General features: G+C 32.9%; 2 protein-coding genes across 2 annotated transcripts; both read left to right on the top strand.

Annotated features, from left to right (window-relative positions):
• The first annotated feature begins 4850 nt into the window (after positions 1–4850).
• LOC134276520 (uncharacterized) lies at positions 4851–7503 on the top strand. The gene is made up of 2 exons (XM_062758770.1): positions 4851–4995; positions 7069–7503. The coding sequence occupies exons 1-2, from the start codon at positions 4876–4878 to the stop codon at positions 7444–7446; spliced, it is 498 nt and encodes a 165-aa protein (XP_062614754.1). The 5' UTR covers positions 4851–4875; the 3' UTR covers positions 7447–7503.
• A 3471-nt stretch (positions 7504–10974) lies between these two features.
• LOC134276522 (uncharacterized) lies at positions 10975–18361 on the top strand. Its single transcript, XM_062758771.1, has 3 exons — positions 10975–11255; positions 15644–15691; positions 16273–18361. The coding sequence occupies exon 3, from the start codon at positions 16303–16305 to the stop codon at positions 17965–17967; it is 1665 nt and encodes a 554-aa protein (XP_062614755.1). The 5' UTR covers positions 10975–11255; positions 15644–15691; positions 16273–16302; the 3' UTR covers positions 17968–18361.
• Positions 18362–20229: the final 1868 nt, after the last annotated feature.

The following is a 20229-nucleotide window of genomic DNA, read 5'->3' as shown; positions in this document are numbered from 1 at the left end:
ATAATCAATTCTACTTTGAATAACTGGATTTGATCTTCTCCATGTGTATGCCTAACTTCTTAATTCCAGATTCTCCATGGATCATAAATTTCAAGTTCGCTTTTTATACTATAAATAACTGAATTATTTTGTTATAACAAATTAATAATTTGTTATAACAAATTTTAAAATAATTTGTTAAAACAAATTGGTAATTTGTTATAACAAATTAATAATTTGTTATAACAGATAATTAATTTGATATAACAGATTATTAATATGTTAAAACAAATTATTAATTTGTTATAACAAATTATTAATTTGTTTTATCAAATTATTAATTTGTTATACAAATTATTTAATTGTGATAACAAATTAGTAATTTGATAAAACAAATTACTATTTTTGACAAAATTTGAAATGTATACAATCTACGAAAGCCAGATCAAATCAAAAATCTTAGTATATGTCGGATTTATGAAAATAATTTGCAACTGTCAAAGTTTTTGGCAAATAATAAGGCTTTAGTGGGACTATTGAGAGCTTTTCCAGCAGGCTCTTTTTTTATTATTATTATTATAAAAATTTCATGCATACAAAAGAATTGAATGACACATTAGGAATTTAATATCAAATTTCACCAAGAGATACTCACTCAAGAATATTGTGGGTTTTATTTTTTCGTTCGTTTTCCGGGGAAGGCTGTTACGGAATGTATTTTTTTTTCTTGATAATTTATCCGCAAATTCATTTTGGTCAGTGGTGCCTCTGTTGCTGACAGCTTTATAGGAAACCATTGAGGTTCACCACGGGAGCAGATCCAGGATTTTGCAATAGAATTGGGTTTGGTTTAAAGATTTTATTCTTTACACATGAATTGGGTTGAACAGTAGACATAAATGCCTGTCGAAAAGCAGTATTCAAAGTAGATCATGTCACATGTAAAGAAAGAATCCAGAGAGAGAGAGAGGGAGAGGGGGTTAAAATGAACAAAAACAAAACACAAACTAGAGGTACTGTGAGCAATGAGCTCACTAAATGATACCCCCGCCTCCCATATGCTTATAATGACAAAGTCCATGTTTTGCTGTGGCCGGGAAACCCAAAATATGTGTCGGATCAAAATGTAAAATAGGAGGTACACAATGGCAATATGTTATGTAATAAAGATTCTGTGAAAGTTTCATTAAATTTCACTTCGTGGTATAAGAGGAGTTGCGGATAAGAGATGGGTACTCCAAAGCGTAACAGACGGACGGACGGACATACCGATTATAGTATACCCTCCCACTTTTCAAGTGGGGGGAATATAATAAAACAATTTATATTGTAACATTCTGTTGCATGGCTCAAATAAGATAATATTTTTCCTAGCATACGAACTGGGTGATATGACTTTGCAGAGTCGGAAGGGGGGGGGGCACGTATGGACAAACTATCATGAAAGCTTCTAAGAACAAGCTATAAGGAATAGAATCTAGGACATTGATGCAATTCATCATGACATTGATGTTTGAAGTGAAAACTCTGAGCTGCTAGAAGAAACATATAGGTCAAAAGCTTTGCAAACTGTGTGCTTATTGTTTCACAAATTCAATATTTCAAAGATTCTAATCTGATATAGATTCCATAGTTCTGTGTACATGTCAAATATCCAAAAATAGTAATTTGTTATAACAAATTACATGTAGTAATTTGTTAAAACAAATAATTAATCTGTTATAACAGATTACTAATTTGTTATAACAGATTACTAATTTGTTATAACAAATTAATAATTTGTTTAAACAAATTGATAATTTGTTATAAGAAATTGATAATTTGTTATAACAAATTATTAATTTGTTTTAATAAATTATTAATTTGTTATAACAAATTGATAATTTGTTATAACAAATTGATAATTTGTTATAACAAATTGATAATTTGTTATAACAAATTGATAATTTGTTATAACAAATTGATAATTTCTTATAACAAATTAATAAGTTGTTTAAACAAATTGATAATTTGTTAAAACAAATTGATAAATTGTTATAACAAATTACTAATTTGTTTAAACAAATTGATAATTTGTTATAACAATTTGATAATTTGTTATAACAAATTAATAATCTGTTATAACAAATTATCAATTTGTTTTAACAAATTATCAATTTGTTTAAACAACTTATTAATTTGGTATAACAAATTATCAATTTGTTATAACAAATTAATAAGTTGTTTAAACAAATTAATAATTTGTTAAAACAAATTAATAATTTGTTTTAACAAATTATCAATTTGTTATAACAAATTATCAAATTGTTATAACAAATAATCAATTTTTTATAAAAAATTATCAATTTCTTATAACAAATTATTAATTTGTTATAACAAATTAAAAAAAAAAAAATACTGCTGCGGCCCTAATACGCTTCCGTAGAAGAGAAACCTCTTACATTCATACTCAATATACCTAACATTTCTACTTTGTTGGTCATTTTAGTTGTCACATCAAATGTCATGAAAATTTTTCATTCTTATTACACAGAACATTAGAGAAGGTGCACTAAAGCTCAAAAACAACTCATACATACACACTCTACACATACTTACATGTACATTCACAAAAGTCAACCATTCAATAGGCATCCCTCGCCTTGAAGTCAATGTCCCACCTGTATCGGCTCCTCCTGCTAGTTTTACTTATTGTAGACAATTAAACATTTCAATTTTTAGTGAAAAAAAATTAAGCTCTAAATATTTTGTCAATATTGTCCGTAACATCAATTCTATGTCGCTCTCCTGTCATATCCAGCGCAAATATGTGGCCATTGAAATACCAGGCACTGTCAACAAGATGTCTGTTCTCTGCTTTTAAGGCTCCCAAAAGCTGCGCATTCATACTGGTAATATGGTCTAGCATGATGAAATCCTCTTTTAATGCTTCACGTTTTGTTATCACAGATTTTCTTGCCTCTGTCGTATTAAACTTAACAATCACAGGGTGTGGATTTTGTTTATCAGCGGATGGGATTCTGTGAATGGCTAGAATGTCCCGCAGATCGAGAATAACGCCTGTTCTCTCAGCCACAATGGTAGAAAACTCTTCTTTGAGTTTTTGGCCCTTCCGTTCTGGCCAGTTGAGGATCTTGATGTTGTTCTTTTGCGAGTACTGCTGGTTAAAATTGGCCATACTGAATGCTGTGCTGGCAAGCTCGTTTACATCCTTCAGTTTGGTCTCCAATTTACTAATTTGTTTCTTAAGATTTGAAACATTTTCCATGTTTGTATCATTGTCCATCATTAGCCCATCTACTTTGTCCGATATCTGTTTCCTTATTTTGGCAACATCTTCAACATGCTGTTCTTTTTGTGACTTGAATTCCTCTTGAATCTCTGATTTTAAATCTTTCATGATCTCTTCTTTGATACCGACAGCCAACTCCTCATGTAATTCCCTCTTCAGGTCCTCCTTGAATTCAGCCACTACACTTTTAACAATCTCTCGTATATCATCCTTTGTAACAATCCTTTGAACCGCCAACTAAATTGATTCCAGTGTGTCCTTTATCTCATCAATTTCTGAAGATTCCTCTTCTCCTGCAGAGGAAATTCTCCTCTGTTTTGATGCTGGTTTTGATGATACAGTTTGTGACTTTACTTCGGATGGCACTCTGGACAGAAATAATGTTGATTGCTTAAGCAATGGACCAGAAAATTTCTCATGGAAAATTGTCCAAACTCGAAAATCCTATTTCGTGGTTGGGGGAAGAGGGCTCCAACTTCTTTCAGGTACCAATATTTTTACTCAAATACTACATTACCCTTAACAATACTGCAACCAAAAGTGGGGGCATGTTTCCCCCATGAAGCCCCGTGCTTTTATAGACGTCACCATATACCTTCGAATTTAGACCCCTACTCGGCTCTCAGTGTCATTGGGTTGTGATGGATCTTGATTTTTATCAAGCCAATGGGCATGACATGAGCGTGGTCTCATCCCAAGGATCCACAATTTTCACTTCAAAGTGTCCGACGCTTGGCAAAGAAAAAGTTGCTATCTATTTTTATCGACTCGGGTAGTTGCAGCCACAGGGGTCAGTAACATGCTAAATTTGATTTTACGTGATGAATATATATGTATACAAAAAGAGACTCTTTCTGTATATACAGCCTTTACGTAAAATCAAATTTAGCATGTTACTGGCCCCTGTGGTTGCAGCCTGTGTCCAACCCACGACCTTTCGATCACCTGTGAAATATGAAAGCTATAGCTGCAACCAATCAAAACCTATGGGCAAGGTTTGATATTTTTGACATAAACAGATAGAAAGACGCACAAACTATATGCCCCTGAACTTTTAACTTTGGGGCATAAAAAATCATCTACAGAAATCTGTGAACTTGTACATTGTAGTTTACTAAGGTCACAGTGGAAAACAAAACCTGTAGAATGCATGTTATACTAAAAAAAATATTGCATCGGATGTAAGCCTTAAATCTACGGAAAAAAACAGTGAGATTATTCTACCTGAGCATCTTACATAATTTTAACTTAATGCAGCTAATCCTCGGAATTTTTTAACTGCGCATGAGTCATGACGTAAACTTATGTTCCTGTCCCAACACCATTCGTAAATCGGATCATGGTAATCCTAACACTTTTCTATAATCTCGCAAGATTAAAGTTTGAAATCAACCTAAATCTATGGATCTTATTTTGTCGCTCGTGGTGAAGTACAGGAACAAAAGCATTTCATGAAATGGAATTTTCTTTGTAACTCAGAGATGCTGGAAACGCAATGAGCTGATGGATTCTTTACCCCAAATGGAATGCACTTTATATCGAAGTTATTAGATTGAAGTTTGTGTTGAGTTGATGATGAACTTGGACACAAAGGCTAACTAAAAATGTCTGCAATGTCGGAAGCTTCACTTCCTGTGAGTTGGAGAACGGATTCGGCTTCTCAGGCGTCAGGGTATTCCAGATACTCCAGGAGTGGGGAATCATCGAACACGAGGAAAGCAATGGTAATGCTGATGAAGGAGCGTAATTATTATATGTTAAAATCGGGAGCGGTTCAAGGATTTAGTCTTTGAGTATCTATACAAAATAATATCGAACAAATTAAAGAAATGAAAAAAGGAGAGAGTATATATAAATCATCATCAAATATACCATAATCACCTGTTTATTTCTCCATTTTTATTCGATAAGCAAGAATTTAACATGCTCTACGTACCAAATTTCTGAATCGGGGCAAGTTGTCAAATCAGTTGATGAAAGAAGGGTATCAATAGTCTTGATTCAAGTCAATATTTTGTAAATGCTATGGTCCATATAGAAACATTGTCAGCAAAAACAATTTACAATCAAGTCAAAAGTAGGCTGACGTTTTTCATACACAGATGGTAGGCTGTTTTTACACTCTTCCCCATTTATCTGATCAAGACAAGGAACACACAGCTAGCAGGCCGTGACTGGTCGATAGGGGATGCTTACTCCATCATGGTACCTGATCCCACCTCTGATGTTTTTGATGCCCCCGTATGCTCTTCTCCACATTTTTGGGGGGTTCAAATGGATTTTTCATTAGGATTATTGTTCTTTTCATATTTCACCCTCTATTGACGTTTAGTTGAATTACGTATTATGTAAATACAAAGCTTATGTAAATAATTCTTTCAGGTAAAAAAAAAGTTTTATGCTGAATTTCTTCTTATTGTTAAAATATCTTTAGTATAGTAAGTAAGAAGTTTATTGGATTTTATCATTCTGATTATAAGTAGGCGATCAGTGATTACCGTTATCTTTTTTTTCTTAATATCTAGATTCGAATTGTTTTTATTCACAAGAGAAGAAATAGATAACTTCAACCATCCATTTCAAGGTGTATAACTTCGAACACCAATATAGCAATGTTTTTAATCAAAGTGTCTGGGCCCGTCTTTCTAAGTAGGCATATACGCGTCAACATTTATTCTTCTGTGTTTTGATATTATATTTTTGTACGTATGTCATGCTTGTATTTTAGAGAAGTGACGAGATTTTAGGAAAGATATTATGAAAAATAAACTCTGGAGTCTCGAGGATTTCTCAGACTTAAATAAAGATAACCCCTTTATCAATGTTTTTTTAAAAAATAAACTTAGTAAACATGGTAAAGTATTTAGTATTTGAGTTTTCCCTCGATGTTTAAAACACTTCGAGCATTAATGTGTGATAAAGAACATCTACTATATCGAAAACAAGCTCTAGAAAAAGACTTCAGTTTCTAATCAAGTTTTTCAGACTTGGACAAGCTGTATCACGACGAAGAGACAGAAATGAACTCTAACGTCAATGAGATTAAATGGACCTTAGTTATTAAGACCGTGTTTCGCGTCTTTGACCAATGTGTGTCCATTGAAAGAATGGATAATTCACTATTGTGTAAAATGGCTTATTTTTATCCACTTGTTAATAACCTAGACAAAATATGCATAAGGCAGACCTGGGCCACAGACCTATATTGCAGGAATTAAAGTTAAATAGTGCGGTAACACTATTTTCAATTTGTGTGTAGTAACCTTTAACTCAATCTTTGACAGATTATTAAGTTATAGTACAGAAAATAAATGCCTAGATTTGAAGTGGAACTAGTACATGTATTCAGTTTCTTATAAATTGGAATTCAGCTCTCTATATTGATTTGCAGCAAAAAGTCTACGAATTATGTCTAAAATATTTATTTATGTAAGTTCACGTTTTGGAAAAAAAAAACCAAAAAAAAAAAAACCAAAAAAAAAAAAAAACCGTTAGACTTTATACACTGTTTAATATATATAGGGACCAAAAATAAAATGCATTTTTAGAAGTTTCTACATATTTATGTTAATCTACATATTTATGTTATCACATAGTCATAAGCAAAACACATAGTCATAAGCATTTACTATTGTCTGCACACAGAATATGAGTGGTTTTAATCCCACATCCAAGGAAGTTGTGTTATTTTGTTGACTCTCTCAAATAATTTTATGTCTACTAGACAGAGTAATGAAGAATAATACATAGCGTTATCAGCATACAAGGTATACAATAACCATTGTCACTTATTTCAGAATGTTGCTTCTGCAAAGCACTCAGGAATGCGACATCCATCTTGGCGAGAACCAAAACCATTAAAGGCAGCATCTCGTCCTGCGACTGCGCAAGATGACGTCAATGGACTTCCGCCTCGACGGAAACCCATTCTCTCAAGGTCTAATACTACAATAGAATCTCGAAGAGACAGAGAAGTGCAGGGCATTGTTAATCGATTAACTGCTCCAACTTTAGCTGCCAAAATGAAGACCATTGAGTTCAATAAACGGACGGCATATGTGGACAATAATTATTATTCATGGTCAAACATGGCGGTGTATAAGGACCACCAAAAGATGATTTATAATGACGGTGGAGGCGTCAAACGACGGCCCACAATATCGTCAAGGCGGTAGCTGTATCGCAATAACCAAATGAGGCCAATCGGGTGTGATCAATCTATATTCATAAATTAAGTCATGTACATGTATACTAATGTGAGTATTGTCACTATGAAATTTATTTTTAATTAAATATTGTCAAAAATGCATGTATACATTCAGCATTGTGACTAGTACTTGTGTTGACTACTGAGGTACCGGTATTTCTTAGAGGTAGATGTAAGCAAAGTTTAAAAATTGGATTCACAGATTCTTATGAGAAATCTTCCCTGCCAAAAAATTTATGAAATGACGGCTACATGGACCCAACTGCTGGTTTAAATCACTTCCTACAAGAAAGATAAAAAATATATCAATTTTAGGATGTATTTTGCTTATTTTACTGAGATGTCTGCAACTTCTACAAAACTTCTCTGCTTTTATCCATGAAAAATGCTTTTTTTTGGCCACTTTACAATTCTTTACAAACTCTTTACAATTTGATTCTTTGTGTATATGATAGTCATCTAAAATATAATTTATTTAGAAAAGTTTAATTACAGATGATAAGTTTTTTGGTGAAAGAATTTTCTATTTATTGTCTATAAAAAATCCCAAGAAGTCTGGTTTCCCGCCAGTCATCTCAGCAGAACATCCTTAATTTTTTTTTTTTCTAAAAAAGGGACATTTAAGAATGGACAAACAGTGTGGCAAAGCTCCGTAGAAACGACACAACGAACACCGGTGCATTTGGATTTTTTTTAACATGTGCATGCACAAATAGCTAGGGTCATGTATTTTTCTGCTCATTGAAAAGTTGTAATCTGTAAGCTTCTTCCTGGATTCTTTGGCTACTTGCAACAATTTATAACCACATATTTTACGTATATGGCCTTTAAGATCATACTCAAGATTACTGATTGTAAGCATATCCTTAAAATATCAGAACGAGTTCGGTGGTATAACTTATTTTGACAGCTTTACACGGCAAATTCTGACCAAACGACTACTTTAAAAGTCATATAAGGTAATAGAAAATCAAATATTTTATTTATTGGTTCTTAAGATAATATCTCCGTAATTATAATTCCCGAAATGGATGATACGCTCACTTATAAAATGTAAATAAATATGAAATCATGGCTTGATACGTCAATCCACGTATCAGGGGATTTAACATAATTTGTAAATTAAAAAAAAAATACAATGAATGTTTAATGACAGGATGATACAGGGCTTATACAAAATTAACAATGTTTAAATATAAAAGAAATGGTAGTAATACCTGAATACGTGTATGTATTTTCAAATGATCTTTTTCATAAATCAATAAGCCTAACAAGCATACGTATTTACATACTGACCTTGCTAATTATTACTTAAATAAGGAAAAATTTATGTTTAAACTCTACATAAACTTTATACATTGCATATTAATTTGTTAATTACATAATGTATGAACCACTAACCAACTCAGTAAAGTCAAACGTACGAAATATAGAATATACAAAGTGATCAACATAAATTTTGAGTTATCTCTCTTGACAAATGCCAGCTAGTCTGCCTGGGAATGTAATGCAGTGATGAAGGTATTGATGGTCTTTTAAAAATATATATATAATAGTACGCTCCAACTCAACCTTACCCAAGAAAAAGAAAAATAAACTCCCACAGACTTGATGTTTATGTTTTAGTCACGAAAAACCCCTTTAAATATCCTATGTACTAGTATAAATACCAGTATTATATTGTGTTATGCCAATATATTTTCCAAACATTTTTATGAGTCGAGTGTTTTTGCATCTTAAATGGTATTACAGGAGGATTTTTGATCGAAGTTTAATTTATTTTATAATTTTGGCAATAAATTTGAAAACAAAAAAACTAACTTGTATTACCTGAAGATCAGTGGATTATACTTGAATTTTCTGATTTTTTAAAGATGGATTTTGATTTGTATACTCTCTCGTTTAAACAAAGTAGTTTTCAATAAACTTTGGTTTTGAAGTGTGCAAATATTCAATTAAAAAAAAACTTGGTATCAATAACGAAGTACTTGTAAGAGGAATTAATCAGCTTGTATTTCACAGTCTGGGATATAAATATACGAGGTAGTTACACGCCATTGTATGAGAAAAATGTTTTCAAAAATCAAATAATTTAAAATTTACCAAACAAAATAAACAAACAAGATTCTTTCCAATGTAGGGTTATTTGATTGATTGTTTATCGCCATATTTCGGGGATTAAAATAACTGTATATGACCATACACATATGTTTTTAAAGTTCCAGCCTCCCTCAGTCTACTCTTTTTCGATAACCACAGAAAAGATCTTTATCAAACTGGGTGAAAGTAACGGGGATTTTTTTTTTAAATGACTCATGTACTTGAAGTCACATTTTAATTTATCATGTATTTGCATCAAACAAATTGATATTAAAATATACATGTGCATCGGTAATTCATGAAAAAAAAACGACGATGATTAATCTTGTTTTCTCAGTAATGTGAAAATTATGCAAGTGACAAGAAAGTTTGATATTGTAAAACATTCTTTGATTAATTTCAATTCCGCCGTTTTTAAAATCGATGAATTGAGAATTTAGATGTACTTCTTTCTATCTCTCATATTTTTATCCCGAAATCGTTCAAAGAAACTAAATTAAATGCTGAAAGAGTCACCGCGTGTATCTTGCTAGCATTTATCAATATTAAATCAATCATAAAATTTCTTCATAAACGTTCACAAAGCAATACTGGTGTCAAAAGTCCGGGGCTTAATAAAGTTTTCTGGTTGGGACTTAACTTTTCCTCCTATGGATTACGATTAAGGTATTCCGTTGACTTGAAATTGTTTGACAGATGTGTTTATTTGTAAATAAGATCTAGATACATAATATATCCCCCACGTACCAATTCTATTTGCCAAGTTAATGCACTTTTCTGACTCAAAATTGGCACATGGGTATGTATTGACAGAGAGGCGATATCACAAGTTAATAAACTAGTGTAACATTTTGTCAAGGCAGGGTCTCTTTAATGTATTATCAAATATTTCAAATCTGGACAGATAGACCTATAAAACATTTCGTGTTGACAATAAGTGGTTTGAAAATATCGGACAAGTATTTGTGAATTTCATTGTTGAGTTAGAAATGTAGCCCTTTGGGCCTTTGATTTCTAACCGATAAGCAGGTTAAGTGAAACTATTGCGTTTTTTTTTACCTCCCTTACTTGGGTCGCAAACACCATAAATTAGATAGCCTAACAACAAGACCGATGAAAAATTGGACATCAATTTCCATAATTTCTAAGGAAAAAAAACAAAGCAAAACAAACATCATCAACTAGTAGAATCGCAAAAATAGCCAAGTCATTGCAAGATTATACGATATGTGTATATTGATATTCGAAGGACAGATAAATAAAAACAAGCTGCTATTTTCTGCCCAGTGGACCTTGTGAAATCCTTATCATCGCCACCCGAGTGCCAGAACCCGGTACCCATTCATCACTACTAATTTTATAAATGGCATGTCGACTCCAGCTATAATCACAAGACTGTATTTTTGTCAGAGCACATAATCGATGTTTAAATAACCTTTTATCAGACCATTCAGGAACTTAATCAACTTGGTTCCATAATGAGCCAGCGAGCTGAGCCTGTGTGTATTGTTAGAGGCATGCCTATCGCATGCCTTAAATAAGGAACACCGGGTCAGGTGCGGTCCAATCGGGCCGTGTGCTTGTATGTAGACCTATCAGGAAATATAAAGTCCCCCGCGACCCTCCCCGAACTACTCACTCCTTCGCCGTGTGGATACTGGGTCTCCCTACACTGAGGTCAGTCAGGTTAGCTTTATTATGATTATTTCATCTTATAGCATCAATAAGGGGTTGTAATTGGATATCCATGTTAGTTTACTTTTAAAAATATCAACAATTTTGCAAATAAAAGAAATTATTAAAGGGGGATATATTTGTTACCTCTTTGACTCACTGCATTATAATTTTGATTTTAACAGAAATTTTATTACATCCTTAGAAATATAGAATAACATTGTTGAAAAAATATAAAGACATCGCCATCATGTCAATTTTTGCTGAAAACACATCGTGTTACATGGATGTGTGGATGTTCATGAGCTTTCATCACATGATCATGTTCAATGTACATGTACTTGTAAAGTTTCAATAATTGACAAAAATTTTAAAATTCGTGAAATAATAAGAGCAACAGTTTTTATGACATTCAGTGAAATTAAATTTATCCTTCTGATTAAAACCAAAGCATTATTTTTTTTTTTAAACTTTGAAAATTATTTATTTGATTATCAAATAAAAAGAAGCTACTGAGTGAAGGTTTGATTTTAATCAGAATGTAATCATGGTAATATATGTATCGACACTTCAAATGTATCTATATTATAATGTTGATTTTTTTTAAATTTTATTTTTCAAAGGCATCTCTGATTTGATATAGTAGTGCACTTTATGCAGAAGAATTGAAACAAAAAAAATTCTCTCTATATAACAAATCAATAAAAGAGTTGATACATTAATTCTTAAAGTTAAACCATCATTTAAGCACCTGACAAATTAATTGAATTGTTCTGCACACATATCTCTTTGAAGTGTTTGGTTACAGTAGTATGTACCCCACTAACGGCCCCGCTGTGCAGTGTAAATCGAACAGTGAGGTCTTTCTATATTGCTGGTGTCTTCAATAAAATTAACTCAATAAACCTAGTAGAAGAAACACTGTCAATAAAATCGTGTAAGGAATCAAGTTTATGTGCTTATAATGACCTAATTGTTCTAAAGCAAGTATCCAATTACGGACTCGTCACATATTTTCGTATGCATGTTGCGTGCACTTTGCTGGCCCACACTGGAAGAGCGATGGTGGCTAGAGTTGAACATGTAACATGCACAAGGCAACCTCTCATGCAGTTATTTTCCTTTCAGCTTTTTAAATTCTTCTTGACAATGAAAAGAAAATTAAACTGAATATCGCCAAATACATGTAAGCAGCTACTACAAACAAGAAATCACATATCTTTAAATAAAAACTATATAGGTACTGTATTCAATTAAAATAAAAAAGAATAGAAGTTTTCAATTTTTATTAATATTTAAGGAATATATAGAAATGTTTGAAGAGTACACCAAAGCGTTAGCAATATCATTAAAATTTGCTTGAATGATTCGAAATAACGCATCGCAATGCTATATAAATTCCTTAGACAGGACTATAAATTCAGCTGAACATGCGAGATTTAAAAAAGGGGGAACAAGGAACTCTTTTAGCATGTCTGATTAACATAAAGAGCGATTTCACATCTTTTCAAAATCGATTTTGACTTGATCGTGTAAATTGTACTTTATTAGTACATTTAATGTACGCATCAATGGAGATTCATTCAAGTAGAAATTGTTTTTAACTATATTTTAAACATGTCTTTCCACACAAAAATATATCAGTGATGTGAAGATTTGGAAAAGAAAATAGGGTCCAGGAATTCAGTATGCAATATTCTATTATATGATGTACGTAAGTCTATATCTTATATTCCAGAATATCGTCGTTTTGTGTACTCAGTAAATCATCTTAAATCAAAAAATACTATTAAAAGCATAGGTCACATGATTTACACGTGTTTATTAATGCTAAATTTAAATTAAAATTTTAGTGACAGGACTTTTTGTAAAAATAACCATTCAGTTGGTTCAAATGATAAATAACATTGAAGAGACGTATACTGAAGGGATTTGATAGAACACAACTTGAGATGGCTGTTTTAAACACTTTTTTCTTCGAAATTTTGACAAGTAACTTTATGTTCTTTGCTTTAAATATAACCAAGATATCTTAAAGTGTTGAATGATATAGTAAAATAGTTACTACGAAATAATATTCATTATTTAACAATTATTGAATTTAGGAGTGTTGAGTTGACCACATATTTTCGTGTTTATTTGCGTTTACTGCTCATCCCTTCCAACGGAAGACGCATAAAAATTATTTTCTTGCTGCTTTATTTCCAAAATGGCTCTTCTGCATGGTACTGGTTCATTGTCACGAACACCAAAAATAAACTTAGGCACGACAAACCCAACAACATGTAAACATATACCCGACCTTCGATGTTCTTTAAGAAGATAACAAAAAGATAAGTCTGTCTATCTGCATATTTAGATTGTTTTATATGCTAAGGTCGGCTTGTGAAAAATATTTTGACAACAAGAATTTAGATCGGAGAACAACTATACCTATATCCTTAGAGTGCCGCCAGTTTTCAATCCCTTGTTTTAGATTACCGATAATTGATACACATACAAATGGAGACAAACAGAGAGGATTTAGATGCACGGGACTGACGCACACTCTGTAATGAGATAAAGGGATTGCATGGCACTGTTTACAAAACTTCTCTATCTGGTCATTGTTCAGATGTCACAATTCGTCTAAATAGTAAATAAAAACTGCAGATAGAGTAAGACAAAAATAATAATAATAATAAAATGTATATAATGCATTTAACCAGGACAGATACACCCCATCCCTACCCCCCAAAAAATCAAACTAACCATCATCGTTTCTGAAAGGCTATACTCTCCTCAGAGTAGCGCATCAGAAACCCTTGGCTAGCGAAGATGACTGTGTACCATTCAAAAAAAAAACTAAAAGGCAATCAAACAAAAAAATCAACTGCATGTGGATGAATTTGTGAAAATGAAATATGTATATACTATCTATTAGAAGTTTCATATAGATTTAGATTATGTAAAATAATCAAGTTAAAATAAATCAAAATATATTTCAAAATGTAAGGACAAGAATAAAAACTTTTATTAGTTTTGCGATGTTTATTTTTAAAACACTACAAATTTTTTATGTTAAGATATTTCGTTATATCGTTTTATGCAAAAAAATGCAAACTACGAGCATTGCCAACTGCAAAAAAAAAATTATAATAATAATAAGTAAATAAAAATAGAATAAAATAAAATATCTTTAAGCTTAAAATATCCGTTTTATGTACATTAAACAAAACGTTTAACCGGCGAAAATCTTACAGACAGTCCTATTTAAGCTCATTTAACTGATCTTAGGTATGACCCCCTAAATGTTTCGTGTCAGTGGAATTCAGACTCTTGTATTTTGTTATAAGTCAACAAAGAAGACATGACCTGATCAATTACACTCTAACGATCGAAGTCATAAAATCGGACCAAAACTTTGACCCTTTTGTGCTCAACATATGATTGATGCATATACTTAAAAAAACTTGAAAATACTCAATCCAAATCGTTCCATTTTCGCAAATGTTTTTATATAGATGCGATTAAAAAGGAAATCAATATTGTTGTGCAGACATATGCATTTACAACCATTATAAAAATTCTATTTGCTTTAAAAAAACGCCTTTGAAAAGTTTATAAGAATATAAAATTGCGCTTTTCATAAATGTTAAAGACCATATATTTATTTTCGTTGCATTGACGTACAATGAAAACTTTTAAATTATCCACCCTTCCCTGCACAAACACACATCTCTGCCACCTGTAGAGTCATACATGAATGTTTGGTTAGAGATTTACAAGTGGTCACTGACTTTAAAATAGCCCGCTTAACTCCAAAACTAATAAAAAAGATAAATTTGATCATTCAACCTTGCCCCCTCCTTTTTTACTAGTATTTTTTTACGATATGCTGTCGTATATTCCCAATCTCTCTCATTGATTTGATCCTACGCAAAAGAGGTAACACGTCATTTCCAATGGATGGTAACGTTTTATGGGTGATTAGCGCTAATTGAATGTTTTTATATAACGCTAGAGTGAGTAGCATAAAACGCATTACAATTTCAGCACAATAAACGCGCGGATGTCCGACTATGCACTTCAACGCTTCCACATGAATTGAATCAGAAAACAAATCCCAATCTCCATCGTGATGTTCTTTTCTTCATTAAAAATATTAAATGAACAATAATTCATCTCAATTTGACGTCATCAAGAAAATTTATTAATGTTTTAGACTAAGTAAGAAAGGCTTCATGTTTGATACACATGAGGACTGCCGTGTATCTTTTTTAATATCACTAAGTGCTGGAAGGTTCTTTTAGGTAAAATAAATTGTTTTAAAAGCCGAGTTTTTATGTTAAACATTGATTGCATTTATCACCTGTGTTCGTGAATATTTTTATTCTTTTATTTATTTTCAGGTGGATTTCCTCACAACGTAATAGAATCAAGAGAGGGAATGTCTCTTTGTACGTATTATATATATTTTTATGTCTAAAATCACATGGAAGTTCTATCACAGTTGCATACATTTTATCGACTATTTCCAACAAAATTGGATTTACTTATGCTTTTATTGTCCAAATAGGTATATAGAGAACACCATTTGGCTTTTACGACTTAAGTGTTCCTCTCGTTTGAAAACATGTAATTGTCAATCTGACATGCGTGTACATTTGAATTTAGAGACCCATTGAAAACGTCTGCGAGAACCTGATTTATTTGTCTGTATATGTTGATAACTGCTGATTACACAAAAATGTGCAAATATTTGACTTCAATTTTACTGCATTTGTGTACAAAACGCTTTAGCCATCAACTCTTTTGGAGAAATTTTAAACAAAGTCACATTTTGGAAATAAGCCTCTAGAACACCGCTGAGTATTTAATCCTAACATTTGTCTTACAAATTTACTCAGTGTAGCCCTGTGTCAAGTGTCGGAGGGCCTGACACGAGTTTCTATGACTTTGCAAAAAATGTTTTGCATTGCAAGTTAAATATCAAGTAAATGTACTGCTAAATATACCTTTTACTTGACTCTTTTTACAGAAATTTGAAGACTATTGAAGGCCGTAAGAAATGTTATCAATGAAGACTAACAGAGAAATGGATATTTATAAAAGACAGTTTAAATCTCAAGAGTTTGCACGTGAACTCAACAAACGCGAACAACGCCGTCTTGACCAGGAGGTTGGCGGGAGAGGTGGTATAGAGGCTGAATACAGATTCAATCTCGACAAGGTGAACCAAGAACGCAAGGAGATAGAGAGGGAACTGAACAAGATCCGAGGCGGCGTTCACAAACAACTTACAAATCATGCTACCTTGTCAAGCGATAAAAAGTTCCATCATCCGAAATTCAAGGATTTTGGAATGAAAAACGCAAGCGGCAGGAGTCCTAGGTTGCAACGAAAGCCTTTACCAGAAAGCAACTCACGCGAGAAAGATCCAAGCCCAATGGACACCGAGATGCTTATTGAGTACCTCCAAAGTTTTAATAAAGCGCATGCGCAAGATAATAATGGTATTTCTGATGGGATCAAAGGTTCAGGTCGCTTCATACAAAATAAATATAATGATCTTCCACATGTGCAAATAAATCCATTGATAATATCAGATCAGTCAGAAACTATTGAAGCGGAAAATTCAAATGACTCCGAGGAACAGAAGCAATATATACAAACATTAAGTGACAGTCAATCGCAAGGCACTCCATCTGACGACCACGAGACATCACAAGAAAGAGATCACAAAAACGAGAGTGGAGAAACAAAGTCGGGGATGAGTTCACCTCGACACAGCCCAGTCAGACGTTTGTCACTAGACAAAGGAAAGCACATTGCTCCAGGAACCAGTCCTCCAAGACATCTCTCCGCCAGAAGACTGTCGACTGATAAAGGAAAAAGTACATCCCATGTAGTCAACGATGATGTTCATGGACCCCCAAAATACAATCCAGCCAGGCGACTCTCAACGGATAAGGGAAAACACACCCCTCCAGACAACGAGGATATTCACGCTCATCCAAGACACAGTGCTGTAAGGCGGCTTTCAACGGATAAGGGAAAACATACAACCCATTCAGGCAACGAGGAGAACCCTGCTCATGCAAGGCACAGTCCAACAAAGCACCTTTCCACGGACAAGGGAAAACATACAGGCAACGAGGACAACCATGCTCATGCAAGACACAGTCCAACAAGGCACCTTTCAACGGATAAGGGAAAACATGCAACCCATTCAGGCAATGAGGATAATCATGCCCATGCAAGACATAGTCCAACAAAACACCTTTCAACGGATAAGGGAAAACATGCAACCCATTCAGGGAACGAGGATAACCATGCTCATTTAAGACAGAGCCCAACAAGACGATTATCTACAGACAAAGGGGAACATCTGTTACCCTTACATACAGCAGACGAGAGACCGAGTTCGCCGCCGCACACACAAACAGAAGAAGTGAACGAGGCTGAAACTGCAAGTGTTTGGAAAGACGCAGATGTGGAGGAAGTGGAAACACAACCTAATATTCCGGCGGAAGAGGAAAAACCGAAACCTACTAAATCGACGATCGGACCTGAATCTTTTAACCCAGACGGGTCTCTAAAAACTATGTATACGGTACCTCCTTTTGAGCAGTCATGGGAAGAGGCTAGGAAAGCCAGATACATCAGAACCCGTGAACCTTTGGAAAGGGACAGACAATTAACCACTAATGAGATATTTGATAAATCTTCATAAACTCTGGATTTAAGCCGTACGTAGATATGCAGGCTAGTCATTGTGATTTTATTTTTGTTCTTAATTTAAACTTGTTAATTAAAAATAATTAACATTGCCTATAATGTTATCTTCACAACCGATCTATCTAAGTGGTTGTTTTACGTATTTGGAGTACTTCTTTTTACGATTGATTACGTATAATGAATTATTTTGGACTGGTTTCATGTTATCGTTTTGGCGTATAAATATGTTATAATGAAGATATTTGGATCTGTTTTATGGGAAAAGGAGCATTGTAACTGGTGCGTTATTAAGTACCTAGACGGCTCGTGTTTTATTCTAAAGTGTAAACATGTCGTTTTAATGACATTTAATGGGAAGAAAAAAATAAAGACATCAAACAACTTCTCACCTGGATTTTCTGAATGAATAAATTTTTAACTTTAAAATATTTTGTAAATTTCTTAAAGAACGGTGTACGATACGTTTTTCTCTGATAAGAATTGTACCTCTGTGGCAATATTGTATTTAGCTATACTGCCCTTTTCGATATATATTTTTATTTGTCAAAAAAGAATTGCAAAACATGACATGTTGCGGATTTTAATAGACAAACATTTTAAGTTTTAAGATAGTACTTTGGTAATGAGTGATTTTATCACCGATTGTAGATTACATCTGACCCATTGCGCTATTTGTAATGATGTCACAAAAATGTCTAGACCTTCGTCCACGGGGAACAGCGCCAAAAACAACAATTCCTCTCTTAAAAGAACCAAACATTTTCAAAACCTTTTCCCAAGTCGGCGCTGTACCAAGAACTGGCATAATCTTTTATTACCTTGAGATTGCAACGAAAATCCAACTGATAAAAATTGTGAAGACTTGCTCTAAACTAGCAATGCTTTTTAAACGATATTTGCCAATTGACATAATATTCTTTGTTGAAAATATATCTGACTCCCTTTTTTTTTCAAAAAGAACAAAAACAATAATAATATACATGTATATAAACATAACAAACAAAATATTGCCCACAAAAATATGTTAATGTTTTTCAGTAAACAATGATAATTAGGAATTGTTAAACATTCGCAGTTAGAAAGTAAACATACGAAGATTCCAAAGCTAGCCACGTATTTCTTAAATTCTCGCTTTCTATAAATGATGGTCATGAAAATGAATGTGTTAAAAATTTGCAGTTGGTGCTCAATTTGCAAAACAGAATCATGCCTACTTAATGAGCTCTATGTAGTTCACACGTTTATGGGCTTCAATATCTAATTATATTCACCATCATACATGACTTTCCTAAAAGAGAACTGCATCGTTGACGGAAAAGAGGGCCAAAGGATTAAATTCCATATTGGAAATGAGCGTAAAATAAAAATAATTATAGTTCGTCTAAATCGGTCCTTGAAGTAAATAGATATGTAAATACACTTGACATACATTTTTATAAGTTAAATAGAGAACATCAATATGTTACTGTAATTGTCCGTTTAATTGACTGGAATCTTATTTAGATTTCAAATCGGCTGTATACTAATGTACACTAAACGTTAAATCACTTCTGCTAATATGTTACTCATTGGCAAAATAAACTGATTACAGAAAGACTTTCAAAAGGAAAAAAAAAAACATATAAAAATGATTGCTATGAATAGTCATTGTAATGTTTGGCTTCTACTAGTTGTTTATGTTTAAAACACATGATCAGATTTTAAGTCAGAGTAACCTAATTGTTTGTTTATTCGTTTAAATACCTTGTCTCTTCTAGAATTTTTTTTCACTCGATTATAGACGTCGTCACTTGCCGTTGAGGGCTGCAATAATGGAGACAAGGCTTTACCACAAAGATGGTCCATAGCACAATAAGCACATTAACGAGATAATGTTTGTCTAGTAAATGATGAATTAAGACATAAATATCAAAATATTACGTATTGAAAAAAATATTTCCGTCAAGAGCATTCATATCTTAAAAATTTAAAAATAGTGTTATGAAAAAGAAAGCATCGTATTAGCTCTAGAATCGACCATCAGGAACTTTGATTTAATTTCTCATACACTTGTTTGCAAGCAAGATGTTCATAAGCTGTTGTACATAAAAGAAACAATAGTAAAGCTGTACCGTAATGATTCTTACCAGCTCTGCTGCCTTTCTATAATGAATGTTTTGGATTGATTGACCATATAGCTTGAACCGAAAAAAGCTGCCAAGGATGCTTTTGTGTTGATATTCCAAACATGCCTCTTTTGTTCTAAAATGCCTGATAC

Source organism: Saccostrea cucullata, unplaced genomic scaffold, assembly GCF_032062105.1.
Source record: "Saccostrea cucullata isolate Sc308-1 unplaced genomic scaffold, CSIRO_AGI_Scuc_v1 ctg6931, whole genome shotgun sequence".
Taxonomy (NCBI): domain Eukaryota; kingdom Metazoa; phylum Mollusca; class Bivalvia; order Ostreida; family Ostreidae; genus Saccostrea; species Saccostrea cuccullata.
The sequence above is the reverse complement of the archived record's forward strand: the minus strand, read 5'-3'. Positions and strand labels throughout refer to the sequence as shown.

Coding starts and splice junctions, on each gene's coding strand:
- LOC134276520 (XM_062758770.1), top strand. CDS start 4,876: ATGTCTGCAATGTCGGAAGCTTCACTTCCTGTGAGTTGGAGAACGGAT. Junction 4,996..7,068: donor CGAACACGAGGAAAGCAATG/GTAATGCTGATG, acceptor CACTTATTTCAG/AATGTTGCTTCTGCAAAGCA.
- LOC134276522 (XM_062758771.1), top strand. CDS start 16,303: ATGTTATCAATGAAGACTAACAGAGAAATGGATATTTATAAAAGACAG.